At 43.5% G+C, this 18,307-nt stretch overlaps 1 protein-coding gene across 6 annotated transcripts in view; it reads right to left on the bottom strand.

Annotated features, from left to right (window-relative positions):
* The window catches only part of TNIK (TRAF2 and NCK interacting kinase), a 364,845-nt gene that overhangs the window by 83,564 nt on the left and 262,974 nt on the right, over positions 1 to 18,307 (bottom strand). For all 6 annotated transcript variants that reach the window (XM_081072831.1, XM_081072832.1, XM_081072833.1 and 3 more), the window contains exons 10-12: positions 12,698 to 12,873; positions 8,425 to 8,491; positions 4,203 to 4,407 (exon numbers count right to left, since the gene is read on the bottom strand). In XM_081072831.1, the coding sequence (XP_080928957.1) occupies positions 4,203 to 4,407; positions 8,425 to 8,491; positions 12,698 to 12,873 (448 nt within the window). The remainder of the gene's footprint in view (positions 1 to 4,202; positions 4,408 to 8,424; positions 8,492 to 12,697; positions 12,874 to 18,307) is intronic.

The raw sequence follows: 18,307 nt of genomic DNA, 5'->3' as shown, positions 1-18,307 counted from the left end.
ATGATATTATGTTTGTCTTGAGACCTAGATGGCTTGAAACACTTAAAATTCTCCAATGAATAAAACCTACTACCATGTAGCAAGTTAGAGCTCCTGGGGCCAAATTAATTCATTCCTGGGTATTCTCTCCCCCAAATGAAGGAATAGAAGGCTCTTAGGAAGTTGGGAAAAAATACATAAATCACTAATATCATCTCAAAACTCTTGAGCAAAATCAGGCATCATCACAAATCTTCTGCCCAAGGTCAGTCTGAGAAGATGAGCAGAGGGCGTGCCCTAATACCTCTTGGCCCCTAAATCTGTGATAGAGAATACAACAAGTTGTGCTTTAGCAAGGCCAAGTGATGGACATTTTTATGGAACTGAACAAAAACAGAAGAGGCCCTCTGCATACTTTCTCTCACTATTGATGGACTCATTCACCTGAGCTGAGTTTAATCAAGTTCCTGGAACTTAGTTATAAATTGTATTTTATCATTGGTCACAAGCTGAGAGTCTTGCCCACACCATTTAATTGGCCTGAAGCCACGTCCTTTTCACAAAGATGATAAATGGCTACATTCAGTGTACAAAGTCCTTCTAAGAATATACCGATACTGATTTAGAACCCAGCCTAATCCACATGGCTACCCATAAATAGCACAGGACATGCGGAGCTTCCTTAGAAAGCTCTGGTAGGAGGTGACATCTGAGGTCACTGAGGAACATGAAGGCTACAACCTACACAGCCTCGTGTCACCAAAAGAGCATCTGAAGGGCCTATATTTGGAAATGGGGATGTGTTTCCTAGGATGTCTACACAAGCCAACTTGACCCACAGTGACACGAAATTCCAAAGTCGAACTGTGGTTTTCAACTGCTTCCGTGTGACCAAGTAGCCCACGTTCCTACTCAGGACACTAGAAACACAAGTTGTCACTCCAGGCCAGGGCAGCAGATGTGGATGGGTGTCCAGTAGGAGCAGGACGTGGGAGAGGAGTCCCTAGTGGCAGAGACAGTCATTACTTAGGGGTTCAGAATTTGCAGCCATCTGAGTATTTAGGATTTATTTTTCTTCTCTATCGAACAATAGGGACAAGATAAAGGCTCAAAAGATAAAGCCAGTACAATCTCTTGCTGTCCTGTGGTCACAAGCATTCTAGCTTCTGGTGAGGAGCCAGGGTTCATGCACGCTGGGACACAGAGGAAAGCGTCTCTGTGCATGCAGTCACCTGTGCGGGGACTTACAGGGTGTGTCCCTGTGGAGGTTTGTCTGTCGTGGAGTCTGAACACCGACTTGCATCCAAGGCAGAGGCTCCGGAAAATGCCACAAAGAAAGAGACATGAGGCTTTCTCAGCAGCAGCTCTGGCTGGGAGCATGAAAGCCAGAACCGGCTAAAAGACGAGCACGTGCTGGGTGCCCCTTCTCTGCCCTTGCTTAGGAACCCTTCAATTCTCAGGGTAAAAGACCCCTGAAGAAGAGACCAGGTAAAGACTATGGTGAACACATAGTGCAATACACAGATGACACATTGTGAAAATGTACACTTGAAACTTATATCAACTTATTAACCAATGTCACGCCAACAAAGTTAAAAAAAATTAAAAAACACCCGACTGTGGAAAAGCATGCTGAGTATGGCTCATGAGTTGAGAGGCAGAATAGAGGTAGTGACAGCACTTAGGCTCTGACGTCCAGTCCCCTGGGTTTGAAACCTGGCTTCCTCTCAAGCTGTGTGACTTTTAGCAAGTTATTAACCTCTCTGAGGCTCAGTGGCATTACCTTTAGATTGGGGCTATTGGGAAGATTAAATGAGACAATTCACATAACATGTTGAACAGAGTACCTGTCATTTAGTAAGTACTTCGTAACTGTGAGAGATGATTATTCCAGCAACTTGAAAAACCACATAAAGCTGAAATAAATTGCACCAGGTAAGAAAATCTGAAAAATAAAACAATACAATGCAGCCTCTGAAAAGACTCTGTACTAACTGAGGGTCTAGGTCTAGGTTTAAGAGTTCTAAAATTTTACAAAGAGGAAGGTGTCAACCACAAGCCAGGAAAGAAGCAGGGAAGGTAGGATTTGGGGACAGAGCCTGAGAGGGCACTCACTGCCTAGCTAGGGACAGAAGCTGGACCAGTCTAAGGGAGTAAACCTTGGATCCAACCAGTAGAGGCCTCTGGTCCTCGGGAGACTTGGGAGCCTAGAGGAAATGGTGTGGCTCGGAGCTGGAGGCCAGTGGAAGAGGCCAAAAGCTGGCCTGGTGGGCTGAAGGAGATGACACCAGGGCACCTTTCTATTTCAATTTGTGCCCCAGAGAGTAACCAGAGGAGCAGGCACCTCCACTGCGATAGTTTGTATTTCACTTCTGAGAGCTGCCTGAGGATACCTGCAGTCGCTCACAATAAAAAGTTAGAAGCTTAGAGGAAACGCACTGCTTAGACTGCCAGTGAGGTTCCCCACCTCTGCCTGCTCCTCTGCCGGCCTCTGCCCCATAGCACTGCAGTGCCGCTGTCTGTGACGGGGTAAATCCTACACTAGGGGATGGTGAGCTCTGAACTTCTCATATGCTCACCATTCTTCACACAGACAATATCACAGACTTATATACTTAGAGAGGAAAGTGCTTCACTTGCCTACTGCTGCTTGCAGAAACCTGCAAAGTTCAATTCCGAGGATTATAGTTGAAAGCTCTAATTACACATCTACACTTACCATGTCAGGGCCCATGTGGTCATTGAGATCAGGGAGACCTAGTATGAATCCTGGCTTTGCACTTACTGGCCCTGGGACATGGAACCAATTACTTCCCCTCCTTGAACCTCAGTTTCCTCTTGTTAAATAGAGACTATATGCATTTTGCATGAGAAATAATGAATACATGCAAAGAGATAATGACAGCAGGTAAGATCTTGGTTATAAGCAAAGAACCCGACCTGGTATTTGGCACACTCAAGTCACTCAGTAATTGCAACTGTTGGGTATTATTGCTGCTGGTCTGCATACTAATATTCCAGGGACATAATGAGGTTGATGGGATTTATTGCAAACTGGAACTGAGGCCCTCACTGAATTAAACCAGGGAGGCTGGACCTGGACATGCCATTTAAAAAGCAATCTGCTCCTGCTGTCTGCAATTCACCACCCTCTAACTGCAGTGGCCACCTGACAGTGCAAGTGCATTGCTGTAAACCGTTAATGGGGAACAAGACGGTATTCGGGAGAACTGTAAAATTACAGTTAGTACAGTCAGTGAACCTTTCTTTCATCTGCCATCCAACTTCCCCAATAGCTATGATCTCTCCGTTTCCTAATTGTCTAGAGGCTTTGATTTATGTGGCAGAGGAAGGAGGCCTGAGGGCAAGGTTCTGGGAAGGAGGCTTTAACAAACGTTATTAAGACCACAGGGTGAGAGCGCCGTGCCCAGGACAAGCCATGCAGGAAAGTGTGGGTGGTGGGATGGTTTCCCGCAAACATGAGAGCAATGCCTGCAGGTGAAGGCAAGTCTTGCCCACACGCAGGAAGACAGGCCCTGGGTATCAAAGGGTGTCTGTCTGGAAGGACGTGGAAATACCAATGAAAGCAGGCCCTGCTTTTCCACACGCGACACTTCACTTACCTGCCTAGTCACTGTGATCTAGTGAATACCTGTATTTCATTTCTCAGTCATTGACTCATTCGCTCATACCTTAGTTCATTCGTTCCGCGAATATTTACGAGGCATCTATTGTGTGCTAGGCACTGTTCTAGGGACTAGAGATACATGATGTAGAGCTACATCAGGGGTAAAAGAGACAATAAACCCCTGTGCTCAGGGGGCTTCCATTCCAGCGGGGACAGCCAGATATGTGAAAGTACGTAAGAGTACTTGTGAAGGTAGTCAGAGCTACGTAAAAATAATAAAGCAGGGCAGGCAGCAGCACATGCTAGAGGGAGGGAGTGTGATTTTTAAGTCAGGTGGTCAAGGAGGCCTCCCTGAGAAGGTGATAAGTGAGCCAGGCTCGAAGGGTTGAGGCCTTCACCCGCTTTTGTGAAGTGACTATACCAAGGTCACATGCCCGGCCAGGCATAGGAAGTCCTTTGCTTCCAAGGTGTGTGTGCTCCGAGCAGGCTCTGGCCCTGACCTCAGGGGTGGGATGCGGGCCCACAGTGGCGGACACCTAGGGAGAGGCCCCCGCCAAGGGCCGTGGGGTGCAGAAGCGGCCGAGAGGGTCCTGACCTCCTCCAGCCGCCGGCGCTGCTCCTTCTGCTCCTCTATGCGCTTCTGGCGCTCGGCCAGCAGCTGCCGCTTATGCTCCTCGTTCTCCCTCTGCTGCTGCTCCAGCTGCTGCCGCCGCAGGGCCTCCGACCGCTCCTTGTTGGCCAGCTGCAGCCGCAGGAAGTCCCGCCTCAGCGTCGACTCCCCGGGCAGGTTCAGAATGGAGCTGCAGGCAGGAGACAGAGATCAGGATTCCGCATGGGGCCAGGGCAGTCATCACCACTTGGTCTTGAGGGTCTTGAGGTTGGAGATCAGGGCAAATATCTCACTCGTGTATGGCGAAAGGAGCCACATGCTCAAGCACAGGCTCTTAGATCCTCTACTAATTATGTTACTGACCCCCCAAGAGACAGAGTCAAGGTGAGACTAGTACCCAGGCTCCCTTTCAGTGTGACTATTGCATACATACGTTGTCACCATCCCTAGCGGGATGTCACATTCCCAGAGTCATCACCTCTCTCCACGACTGTCCACACTGCTCCCTAACCCTTGTCACAAGGCAAAGATCTGTTGTTTCTACAGTGTTCAGTGAGTGTGCAAGCCCTGAGCCCCAGACTGGCTTATTTTCATGTTTAAGAAAGACAAGAACAAAGCCAACAAATAAAAATGAATTGGGGGCAGTAAGGGAGCCTACTCTACTTAGATGAGTACAGGCCACTGTACTCACTGTACTCACCACTCACCACGTCACCTCCCTGACTCCTCTCACCAAACCCAGAAGGCAAAGGGCAGGCTGCGCATGTGAAGACACGATGAGCCAGGGAGGGAAAGCGCCTGAGCCAAGGTCAACTGAGCCAGGACAAGAACCCGAGTCTGCCAAGTCCAAGAGCTCAGGACGTGTCTCGCTGCACCATCGTTAGAGTGAAGTTAAGTGGTTTGGTTCTGGCCACAGAAGGTGCAGCGGGGACTTCAAACCAGCTCACTGATTCCCAGATTCCCTTTGAGCACCCTGAGCCTCAGTGTCTTATCTGTAAAATGGTGATTGTATGTATGTATGTGTGTACTTCTACGTGTGATGCAGAGAATAAGGGGACAGAGGAACATCATCGACAAACTCCTCCTACGTCGCTGGTGGTCGAGGGCTGCCCCACTCACCACCTAACTGCATGTGAAAAACTCAAAGTCACAAACACAACAGCCTAGTAACAGGCACGTAGAAAATGGCTGCTGTTTGTGCATAGAGACCTAGCCTTTTTAATCTTTCTGGCAGCTCCCACGTGAAAGAAGCCCACTCGGTAATTATTGAGCACCTCCTATAAGGCAGGCACTATCACAGGTTCTAGTGGAGACAGCAGGAGCTAACCAAACTTTCTCTCTAGAGTTATCTGCTTGCGGGAAAGGCAGAAAAATCACTAGGCAGACACACGAATAATTACAAGTAACATAATTTCAGGTATTAATAGATCCTACAGAAGATAAAGTGCAATAGTTTACAAGTGACCGTGGCAGGATGCTGGGTGATTAATGGTTCTGCTCTGGTGGGCGGGGTAAGCAAGGAGGACCTCTCTGAGAAGGTGACAGTGGCGCTAAGACTCAACTGATGAAGTCATGAGAAGAGGTGGGGAGAAGAGCCCTCAGCAGAAGGAAAAGCAAGGACAGTTGACCGCTGAACAATTCGGCAATTAGGGGTGCTGACCCCCTGCGCAGTAGAACATCTGCATATAACTAACTTTGGACTCCCCCCCAAACTTAGTTACCACTCGTTATCCATGAGGAATTGGTTCTAGGACCGCCCCCACCCCCACCCTGCCTGTGGACACCAAAACCAGAGGATGCTGAAGTCCTCTGTCTAAAATGACATAGATCAATTCATATTGTTGACTCTTTGCATGTTGGCACTCGTGCAGTTCAAAACCACATTAAGGGTCAACTGTATAGAGGCCTGCGGGAGGAACAGGTGCGGCCTCTTCCAAGAACTAAACCCCAGTCGGTCTTCCCGGAGCAGAATGAATGAGAGGAAGCGCGGTCCAGAGAAGGTCAGAGAGAAAGGGCAGTCCGGGTAGACCATGTGGTCTTGGAAGCTACACATGCAGGAGAGCAACATGAGCTGATCTGTTTGGCTGCCGAATGGACGACAGTCTGCAGGGGGCCTGAGGGCAAGCAAGGCCACCAGCCGGCTGCTACTGCAATGGCCCTGAGGTAGAGACTTCAACCAGGGCAAGAGTGGAGGGCATGGCAGCTGCGGCAATCATTTGGGAACAGAGCTGATGAAACCTGTTGGTGGCTCTAATGTGTGGAGTGAAGGATGACTTGCAGGTTTTGTCTTGGCACCAGGACAATGGTGGTAACAAGAGCTGGGGTGGAGAATGCCGGGGGAGGAGCAGGCTCGGTGGCACTTGCCTTGGAGGTGGCATTCTGTTTTAGAGAGTGGTTAGGGTACGATGCGAGATACCGCCATACAATGACATAAAAAGGCTTCCTTTGTGACTCTGCATGGGCAATGCTTGCCTTATATGAACAGGCCTTCTCCAAAACTTACAGCCTTTGTGTGGAACTCTAAAACAAACCCCAAATGATGGTGCTTATGTCCACAGGCCACAAGCTCTGAGGGCAGCTCGCATGCACACGAAGGTGCTCTGCGATGTACTAACGGGCGCGGAGGCCATGCCAGGCAGTCTGAGCTGCACCGCTGACTCCATCGTTCATTCCCTTGGCGGAGGGCCCGGTTACCACCCTTGGACTTCTACCTCAGTTCCAAAAGGAGGTAACCACTGTCCCTTTCCACTTTTCAGGATTTCACGAAGATTAATTAGATGTGTCCATAAAACAGGACTTGGAACACAATCTTCCATGTGCCACAATGACGGGACAATGGCAGAACTGTGAAGGCATGGCTAGCTCAGCCCACTGAGTGATGCCAAACACGCGGTTTAGCAAGTATTCCTTCAAACGGGGTTTCTCAGTTCTCTAGAAAATGATCAGAAGGCTGACATGAATGCCTGGGTGAGCTTTGGAAAAATAGTGTGTCACTTCTCTGAAAGCAAGGCATTTGGTCCTTTGCTTCATAAGACCATGTCACTACTTGATAGTTATCATTTTTATGCAGCTAAACCGGGGGTGGCCAACACACTATGTGTCGGAAGGCAGGGAAGAATGCTCCTTCAGTCTTTGATCTTGGGAATTCCTGTGGGAGGTAAACAGAACAAACGTGGGTGGCCCTGTCAGCTCCCTCCTGCCCTCTTCTGGTGGTTTAGCAGTAATCCCACTGGGTAGGTCTAAGCTCAAAAAGAAGAGCCCACTCCCCTAAATATTCTAGCAGCATTGGCTGAGCTGGCTCCTTCCCTGTTCAGGGAGCTCTGCCTCAGCAGTACAGGAACTGCTCCTTCTCCTAGAGTAATGGGGTCCCCTTACTGGATGGCTAGGGGACCCATATACCGCAGTGACGCTTCTACCTGTGCATTTCCCCCAATAAATTTCACTTCACACGTACAGTGCGAATGCTATGGTGTGTGTGACGGTGCCCCTGAACTCACCAAACGGCTGCCCACTGAATTCTCTCAAGAAAGAGAAGTCCTGGCAGTGCGATCACACTGGCATTCATGATTTATGAACACACTGGCAGAAAGTCGGAAGCAAAGTCAGGTGAAATTCAAAACGTAGAGACGATAATAATAAAGCAGCACTCGATCCTGAGGTCCAACGTGTGACAACAGGCTGGGCATGGAAGTTTCTATTTAGGGTTCACCTCTACAGTGTAATCTGATTTCCTGGAAATCATTTCCTCTTGGATTAGGGTACGCTGAAAATACCAAGGCAGATGGCAAGGGCAGTGGGTGCCCGAATGGGTTTCTCCAGGGTATGAAGTAATGAACTGAATGACTCAAGTCTAAAACTACCACTTAGGTCTCCGGAAAGTTGTAGTTTTAGGTACTTTTCATCCCGTATTACCCAGATAATTGCCTCCTGCCTATTCTACACGTAACGTGTGTGAGGAAACAGGTCTTAGAATAGAGACCATAAATCTCGGAGGACAAGATAAGGAATATGCTGATTTGCATGTTTTTGTCAGAGTCTGCCTAGGGAAATTTTTCCCAATTAATGCGTGTGTTGTGGGCAATAAATTAAATAAGACCATCCTGCCAGATTCTTAAAAATGAACCTATAAATCAAGAGGATAAGTGAATTTCACACAAGCACAATTCAGAATGTGAAAAACGAGAAGACTTGGCTTTTGCTCTCCTACCTGGGCTCTCCTGAGTCATTCTCCTCCTCTTCTTCCTCGCTTCCACTGTACTCATATTCTGTCTCATCTAAAGAGAGACTCACAGAAGGTTAGTGCACAAAAAATGTGATAGAGCCATAAAGCCCAACCCCCTCGTTTTATATATAAGCAAATTGAGGCCTAAAGAGTTGTCATTAAACAACCTGGGATAGGCTCCAAACCTCCTGACACTTCCCACCAGCTGGTTTCAAGTACGTGGAATTAACCACATCTAAGACTGCCCCAGCTGACTCAAGAAATTTACCCGTGATGCCTTGTGTTCACACAAAAGCGAACACAAAGAATCGAAAAATCGCCTTTCAGTTTCTGTTAACTCCCACCATGGGACTACCTAAACAAACCTTTTATTGGCCACTGTTAACTTATTGACGATATTTATCTTTTCTTCAGTAGGAATTTTATTACAACTTCCATGGACTCACACATTGACTTTAGATATCTTGATAAATATCAGAAAAACTTTTGAAGACACGTACTATTAAAAACTACAGTTAAATGTGTTTTGATTGACCCACTGACAACATCCATTTAATTCAATAATATGTTAAGCAAGGTACAGTGCAATAATGAATAATGCTTTGGAGGAGATCAGAATAGGCAAGACGAACAAGTAAATAATTACAATTTCCATGATTCTGAAGAAAGGGTACTACTAATCCTTGTTGGGTCTCTCCCATGCCAGTCACCACGCTAGACACTTTACCTATGATCTCTCATTTATTTCTCATAACACTCCTTTAACATAATACTCATTTTTCAAGTGAAGATACTGAGATTACAAGAGGTTAAGTGATATGACCAATGTCGCCTCATTGACACATCTGGGATTTAGATTTAGAATTCATTATTTAAAATTTTCCAACTTTAAAACTAAGTATTCTTTCCGACATATTATATGTTAGATAAAAGTACATAAAAAGAGCACCGAGATATGAGAGAAGGGAGCAGCTAAGTCCACTGGTCATAATGGGAAAAAGGACCAGTGAAATCTTTGAGAAGAAAATGAGCTGGGCCTTGGAAGATTAGTGGCCCTTTTTCAGGCCGATAGCAGCTGCCAGTGGTGGGCAAAGGTCATTCTAAGCAACATAACCACCTGACAGTGGCTGTATTACAGTGCATGGCATATTCAGGAAACAATGAGTTATGAGTGGCTAGATGTCTGGGTATAAGAAAGCAGATGGAGCGAGAAAGACCAGCAGGTCTGATATGGCTTGCTGATCCATGTATATCATGCTGAGAACTTTTTTGTAGGCAATGAGGAGCCTTTGAAGGAGCTTTTGATTTTATGCAAGGAAGGGTATCACAATACTGTTATCCTTTCAGAACTGTGGGTTAGTAATTACAATTCTGAAGATATTTGTGCACCCCTAAAACGGAACTGAAACTGCAATTTCGTTACGCCTCCACCAGGCGCCGTCATCATATAATAACTATTGAATTTGATCATGACCTTCAACACACCTTGCCTTCCATACTTTTTAGCCATTAAAGGGATTATTTAAAAAAGCCAAAAGTGTAATGATTTAAAGTGTATTTTTTAAAATCACAAATTAGCTTTATATATTTAGATATGTATGAAATGTTCAGGCTACTTATGTAAAGAACCTTCATAATGTGTTTCAATATTCCACACTAAAAGTTTAATATCCCAAACTTTCCTGAAATGAATCAACAGGAGTTCAAAGTAAAATGCAGACATTTTATCTATTAAAGGAAATAATAGCAAGGGAAAAAAGCACCCAATTAATCCAATCATTTTTATCTCTAGGGTAAAACCTTCATTTATCAGGCTTCATCACTGTAATACTTCTCCAGGATCTGGTTTGATTGCTTTTATATTACTGGCTTAAATTAGCATGGGTCAACATATCTTAAAGTAAAAATAATGTCAGGTAAAAAAAGTCATAAAACAATGCACATTAAAATTGTTTGATTCTACCAAAAGCTGGTCTTAGAGCCACTAAGAGAGTGAAAACGTATTAGAGGGAGCAAACTAGGTAGTTTGACCAAACTGAGCAAATGAAATGAAATCTCATTTGATCAATACCCTTTCTTGAGGAGCAGACCAAAATAAGAGCCTCTGGTGGCTGTTAGTCTGAACAGAATTAGGTTCCTTAAATTACCATGTAACCCTGAGTGTATCTACTTCCAAGAAACTTACTCTTCTACTCTGCAGAGAAGAAATACATTAAAAGGTCTGTTTTCATGGGATGGTGAGTTCTGAGTCATATTCCAGAGTTTGTGCCAAAAAATGTGGGAACAACCCAAGGCACAAATTTTACCCATTCTTACTCACAGGTCAGAGGCAGAAAAGTCACGAGTTCTCTGAAAGTAACCCTGAAGAGTACTGAAAAATTATAGGTCAATAAAGTCTGTATGATAATAGCCAACATTTATTGAATAAATCTATGTGCCAGACATTGCATTAAGCATTTTATGTGCATAATCTCATTTAATCTTTGCAACCATGCCAGGCAATACTAATTATTGTTATACACCCAGTCCTATTTTAAAGATTAGAAAAGGGGTGAAGTTCGTGTGCGTATTAAGGGGTAGGGATAGAATTTGAACTCAGAATTTGAGTCTGAAAACAAGAGTCTAAGCACTTAACCTACTTTATATCCACAGTAAAATAAATTTCCTTTTAGAGAAGTTGGCGTTTAATGGTTGCATGTCTGACATACCACCCTAAAATATTCTCTAATATTTTGACTTCACAGAGTAGCCCAAGACCACTATTAATAAAGAGCAGTTGAAAGATCAGTCCTGGAACTTTCTAACCTTGACTTGCCTATTTCTCTTCATGCCTAGTTTCTCCGACTTGGGCTGCCCTCCTAGCTCCGTAGGTTCTGACTGACACCTCGTACATCTCCACCACTAACACCTGGAGATGGGTCTCCTTTTTGGCTGAGCCTCGTAACATCCTGCTCCTGAGTCTAACCTGGTAACACATTTTCCTGAGTGCCTCAGGCTGGCTGCAAAGATGAACTCTTTTCTTGAACACTCACTAGGATTGCTCCTCCTCCCTTAGCCCTCTGATGATCTTTCCTCTGCCCAGTCTTGACTCCTACGCTGCTCACCGCCCCACCCCTCGGTCCCTGCTCATACCTTACCACATTACAGATATTAATTGCAGAGGCAAAGAAGAAGGGAAATTCAAATTCAAAGAGAGAACCCTGATCTTGTGCTGCCCATCATCTGCCACTATTCCTTTTGGATTGTGCAGAACAGAGGAGAAAGGGGGAGAAGATAGACGCAAGGAAAAGCACATCACCAAGTACTTCCCATCCTCGGTCCCTGGCCTTCCTCACTTCTCTCCACTCCCCAAACAATCAGTGCTCACCTTGCCAGCCCTATACAGCCTTCTCATTGCCACCTCTCTGCCTGCTGCCCCCTCCTCCTCCCACTTAGGGAACACTCAGTTGTCTGCTCTCTGCATTTCTCCCTTGGGAGAAATCTCCCTCCCCAACCTTCCCTACCTCCCTGCCCAACTAGTCACAACACCTGACGCAGAACACATGAGTTTTTACCTTGGTCAGGATGCTAATTAAGGAATTTTGAGTCTCTATGCACACAGTTCTAGGACCCCAAGTTTGGACTTGAGTCCTTTCTAACAATGCAGTGAAAAGATTAGTGTGGTGTAACAGCTACAGCTATGAGTTTCTGAATCTATAAATAAAGAAGTGCATTACATGATCTTGCAGTGCAAAAAGGAAAAAAAAGAAGCCTGGTAACCCCCCCCCCTTTTTTTTTAAATCACTAGGTCTATAAAAACATTCATTCTGACTTTTAAACCTAAATTAGAAATGAGCCTCAGAGCCCCAAAACTTAAATGTTGAAAACTGCCAGTACAGAAAAATGTGAACTAAATTTTTTTTTTAGGTTGTCTGTCTTCTCTGGATTTTTGGTCTTGGTCTACAAAACACAAATATTCATTTGAATTAAGAAAATCACTTGTCATATTATACCACTTCATAGTACTACTCAACATGACTTTTTGTTCTGTGCCTGGAAAAGGTGCTATTTCTTGCAGTTTTATTCTTTCATGAAAGATTCCATTTCAGGGGTCTCACTCCACTGATTGCCCACAGGCTGTGATCTCAGAGGCAGCCCCTCACACTAAAGAATAATACAGGCCCATTTGAAATCCCCACGGCCACCTAGGAATACGTCCAGAGCCCAGGACTCACTCCATCTTTTGTTTCCCTTGTTGAAATGAAAATGTGTTTCTAACCTTTCTCTCCTCGCTTCTTCTTTGTTCTATCAATATGGTCCTTGAGTTGAATGCGGACCTGTCGTTCATTAGGTTGGTCTCGTATAAATGGATGCTTCATCAGTTGCTCTGTTGCTGGTCGCTGGCTGTGATTCTTTACCAAGCAGCTCTCAATAAATGACTGGAATTTTTTTGACCTGCCAAACAAAAGAGATGAACCCAAAGATAAAAAGACAACCCAAAGAAAAGCAAACCTATATTTCCTGAAATGTTAGAATTAAAAAAAAAAAGAAAGAAAGGAAGGAAGGAAGGAAGGAAGGAAGGGAGGGAGGAAGGGAGGGAGGAAGGAAATAAGTCTAATCAGTCAACATAGAGATCAAACCTATCACAGAGTAAGTTTAGCCCTTTATGGTACAATGCAGTTCAACTGCACTGATACACAACTGAGGCAATGTATGGTGTGATATACATGAAAGTGTTTTCACAGTTTATACATACAATCACATATAAGACCAAAAGAAATCAACAGTAGAGAAAAAAACCCCATGGGAACCATACCTACAAGGCCCACTGGAACAAGGGAACCAGAGAATTTTTCTCCTAATTCTCTTAAAGAATTAGGAGAAAAACCACTCTAGAGAAAGGCCAGTTCAGGAAGGTAAGAAATCAATGAAAAACTAAAGCTGGAAGTGAGCACACTGCATGTCAGGGGACACTAAGGTTAGCTGTCTAAATAAGCCAGAAAATGCAAGCTGGGGAAAGTAAAACCAAGGTGGGATAGATTGGATAGGGGAGCACATTTTGTAAAAACGAGCAAAATTCTTACATGGTAAACTTGATTTGTCAAACTTTTAAACTGGTAATTTCAGAATCACCTTTGAACTTTGCTTTCCAAGCAATAAAAACAGGATGTATGCGTATGTTTGCTATCAACTCAAGGTCTTGGAAACTTAACTTTAAGGGACTAAGTTCATACCCCGAAGCAAATTATCTCTCTCTAAAAAGGCACTGTTTCCTCAAAGATAAACCCTATGCCACAGACGCACAGGGGCAGGGGAAAGCTGGTGAGAGATACACCAGTGATTGGGAGGCAAGTCCACAATGTGGCAGAAATTAATGGTGAACTTTAGCTATGATTCATGAGTTAGGCACGCGGGTTCTTGCTGAAAGTTCCAAGAAATTGTCCAGCATCATAAATAATTAAGCTCACAGCTCTACAGCATGCCTTTCTGAGGTGCTCCATTGGCAGCGTGGCACACCCACCTCAGAGACTTTGGCGGAACCCTAGTCACTGCCCCCCTCTGACTATCCCCACCCTGCTTGGAGCAGGACGGAATCCATTTTGTGCTCTCTGTCGTCCTCCTGGGAAGCACTGTGGAATCACAGGTGCTGATTCCAGGAGCAAGCCTTTCCCAAGCTTCCCAGCAGGCCTCAGGCGTCTACAGAGGGTGCCAAGAAAAATGTATACACATTTTAAGAAAGGGAAAAAAACTGTGTTAAAATTGTAATACTCAATATATGCCAATAACAAAAGATGAATACAAATCACGTTTGACTTCCGCAATTACAAGAGTTGCTTAAAGCAGTTACCATCAGCATCCAGACGATTCTGATTACAGTGAACAACTGCTTGAGCAACGTTAACCAAAGTGTCCACTTGTATACATTTTTGGCACCCCTGGTGTGTATGTGTGTGTATATACATACATACATACACACACTTCAGGCCTGAAAGGTGTCCTCACCACACAGAACACAATGGAGAGCATGTTCTTCAAGATTCAAATGTGAGAGGACGCTTGTATATGTACCACTCTCTAGTCCTGCCCAGGTCAAAGCAGTTTCTCATATTTTTCCATGTTTTTAAAGTATTGAATTATTGGCAGTTTTTCCTTCCTAAATTCCTAAGCTATGTTCAAGCTTTTAAATTATTTTACATGGAAGTAATGGTAACCTGCTATGCTTTGGGTCACCCCAGGATGAATCAGGTCTGGCCACACTGTGGACCAGAAATAGTGACAACAGAATGGACAGTCTATGCACCTCCCTGTAAGTCCTGCAGCCCATACCCCAGCTTCCTCCATAATGGAAATACTCCGCAGTGTTGGGATGTCACTTTTCTCTCGCGAGCACTCTACCTGCTCTTACATATTTAGTAAACGAATGAATTCATGAATGGTTATTCGATGAGAGTTCTGGACAAAAGCTACCTTCAAATCTGTGTTCGTGAGGGACAGAGAGGGGGACTTGGACAGTAGGTACTGTTTAATATACTTTCCTTCTTATATCCATCAGATAAATCTGAGGAGGCACAAATAATACCACCTCAGGAGAGACCCTGCAAAAACAAACACCATAATAAATTAATGGACTTTCCTAAGGAATAAACTAAAGAGAATGAGGTTAACTTGCATAAAAAGGAATAGATAAATTCCACACAGTGCTTTTCTAGGTAGAAAAATCCCATTAAAAAGATGAAAACAAAAACCAATTCAGACAGAAAGCTATTAAATATTCACAAGAAATGCAAATGGCAATTCTCCTTTTCCTGCTTCCAACTAGAAGGAAGTGTTTGTTTTTCATAAAGTGCTCGGCTATTAATTAGAGGATGATAAATAAATTACCCAGTTTAAAAATGAGATCCAAACTTAGTAGACAGTCCATTCTATTTCCCAGTACTGCTATCTCAAAAAAGTCAGAGAAATCTCCGGGATGAGAGAGTGTTCAAGGAGTTTAATGGAACCAGTTCTAGTACAGAGTCCATTGTCCAGAATCTCTCCTGGTGGGAAAGAACCTCAAGAGATATTCAAAAGAATAACCGTGGGCCCAAAGGATGGGCCAAGATGCAGAACTACAAAGCTGGCAACATATACGATGTCTTCTTCAAATGATACTGCTTAAAGAGAAAATAATGCTTACTTACAACAGGTCTTCAAAGAAAGATTCATTATCTCTTATTTAAGATAGTGTGACCAAAGAATCAATATGTTTAATTACACATTTAATTAAAAGTAAAAACACTTCACCTATGTTGAATACCATCTGAATATTTGTTGAGCAGTCTAAAGGGTTTAAAGCACATTTATATAACTTTATTGTTTGAATCTCTGCTTCCAGTCATTTACTTTTTCTTAAAAAAAAAAAAAAAAACACACCTAAGATTAGTAATACTAATTTTCCAAGCGTTGGCTTGGAGAGACAAATATTAATGATTGATGCTTACAGTCTGAGACACTAGTACTTCAAATACCAGTGTTGCTGAATACTTTATCCTCCCAGATTTTTCCTGTTTATATATTAAATTGTATAAGAGGAATTAAAAATGCCTGAAAGATTATTACATTAATCACTATAACGAGCTGGGCTAAAAGGTTTTGGTAATCAGCAGACAGTCTAAATTAAATTTGACCTTTAAAGTTTGCTTTTGCCCAGAACTACCCTTTTTCTCTACTTTGGGCTCTATCATTTACTAACTGTGTGTGACTTTGAGCAAATTACTTAACTTATCTGTGTCTGCCTGCAAATGGGGATATTGCTAAGTACTTACCTCAAAAGGCTGTTGTGATGACTAAATGAGTTAATGTAAAATATTTGGAACAGTACCTATTCCATCATAAATGCCATATGTGTATTTGCTATTATTATGTCTATTACCATGATGACAATGTCATAGCAACCTCTGACCACCACCATGCTTAAAGTAAAGGAGTGTCTACCTTTAGGGCTGGGTATAGAAATTTGAAGGTGTTTTTTTCCACTTCCATTGAACTGAATAGCATAGCGTTCTTTACGGGAATTATTTCACATATATTTGGATTAGATATGTTAACAGGAAGAGTCAACAGGACCGTCATCTCCAAGGAGATTGTACAAAAAAATGTTAATTTAAGAAGTCTGTGTAGCCATTTTTTGTTTTGACTTTAATAAAGTCCAGAGTCACACTATTACTAGCAAATTCAGTCCATGCGAAGTATTTTCTTAAACTTGATTTCTATTTTCACTATATGATTTAGAACACACACATACCCATACATATATCATTTCTTAAAACATAAGTGCCTGACAATCTGCCAGGAATCAGAACCAGTGTTTCATAAAATAAGAGGAGTGCTTGTAAGCTTTGGAGTAAAAGCCGATGGCCAGAGTTTCAGGCTGGCCCTACTAGTCATGAGCCGGGGACTCTGGGCCAGCCAGTTAACCTCCCCAGGACTCCCAATCTTCAGCTGGACCATGAGTGGTTTAAACCAAAAGACCTTTGCCTCTTTCCAGAATTAGTATAAGAAGTTCACTGCTGCCCTATTCACAATAGCTGAGATATGGAAACAACCGAGATGCCCATCAGTAGGCAATTGGATCAAGAAATTGTGATACATACATACAATGGAATATTACTCTACCATAAAAAAGAATGAAGTTTTACTATTTGCAACAATATGGATGGACCTAGAGGATATTACGCTAAGTAAAATAAGTCAGACTGAGAAAGACAAATACCATATGATCTCACTTATATGTGGAATCTAAAGAACAAAATAAATGAACAAAGAAAACAGACACAGACTCAGGGATACAGAGAACAAACTGATGGTTACTAGATGGGAGGGGTGTTGGGGGCTGGGTGAGAAAGGTGAAGGAATTAAGAAGTACAAATTGGTAGTCACAGGAGAGTCATGGGGATGTAAAACACCGTTGGGGAATACAGTCACTAATATCGTAAAAACTATGTGTAGTGTCAGGTGGTGTGAGACTTATCAGGGGGATCACTTCATAAATTATGTAAATTTCTAACCACTATACTGTATGCCAGAAACTCATAAAATAGTACCGAATGTCAACTAGAATTAAAAAGAGAGAGTCATGGGGATGTAAAGTACAGCATAAGGAATATAGTTAATCATATTCTATAAGAACTATGTACCGTGTCAGATGGGTAGTGGACTTATTGGGGTTATCACTTTGTGAGGTATATAAATGTCTAATCACTATGTTGTTTTGTACACCTGAAACATACAAAAAGTTATGATTTTTCTAATGATTTCAGTCGAGTGCTGCTCTACCTATGTGGATTCTTCAAATTTAAAGGGCACACGAAAAGAACAAGACCGACCATGTTTTACAGGAATGAAGTCATCTACATCCTTTTCCAGAACCTCCTGAAGGGAAATACAGCACTAAGTATATGTACAATGGCAGGGGAATGTGAGTTCACTCAGTGGAAAAAGGGAAGAGGAAATCTTCTGAAGGAGATGGTTTACCCACGTGGGTCAAATCTAACCTGAGAGACAGGAGGCGGACATGGGAGACCCATTTGCTGGGCGTGACATGGAGATAGAGGGTGACAGAGCATCCTTGTTTTCTTTTGATTTAACCAAGGCTACAATCCTCCCAGAGACATAAACACTAAATGACTGAGCCACGTGAGCATGGAATGGAGCCCTGACCGCACGACTTCCTTAGCTCTAAGGCTTGTCCTCATCACACTGATGGGGGAAGGAAGAGCCACTTCCTGCCAGTGGGGATGCTTTCCTTTCTTTCCATAACTCCAGGGGCGACAAACAGTGCTAACGCCTTTCTTTCCCTAATGGTAAAGTGCAAGGAAAAAATGGTCAGCTAAGAGACTAGTGTAGTTCA

The sequence above is a fragment of the Rhinolophus hipposideros genome (genome assembly GCF_964194185.1).
Source record: "Rhinolophus hipposideros genome assembly, chromosome: 2".
Classification (NCBI taxonomy): Eukaryota; Metazoa; Chordata; class Mammalia; order Chiroptera; family Rhinolophidae; genus Rhinolophus; species Rhinolophus hipposideros.
The sequence above is the reverse complement of the archived record's forward strand: the minus strand, read 5'-3'. Positions and strand labels throughout refer to the sequence as shown.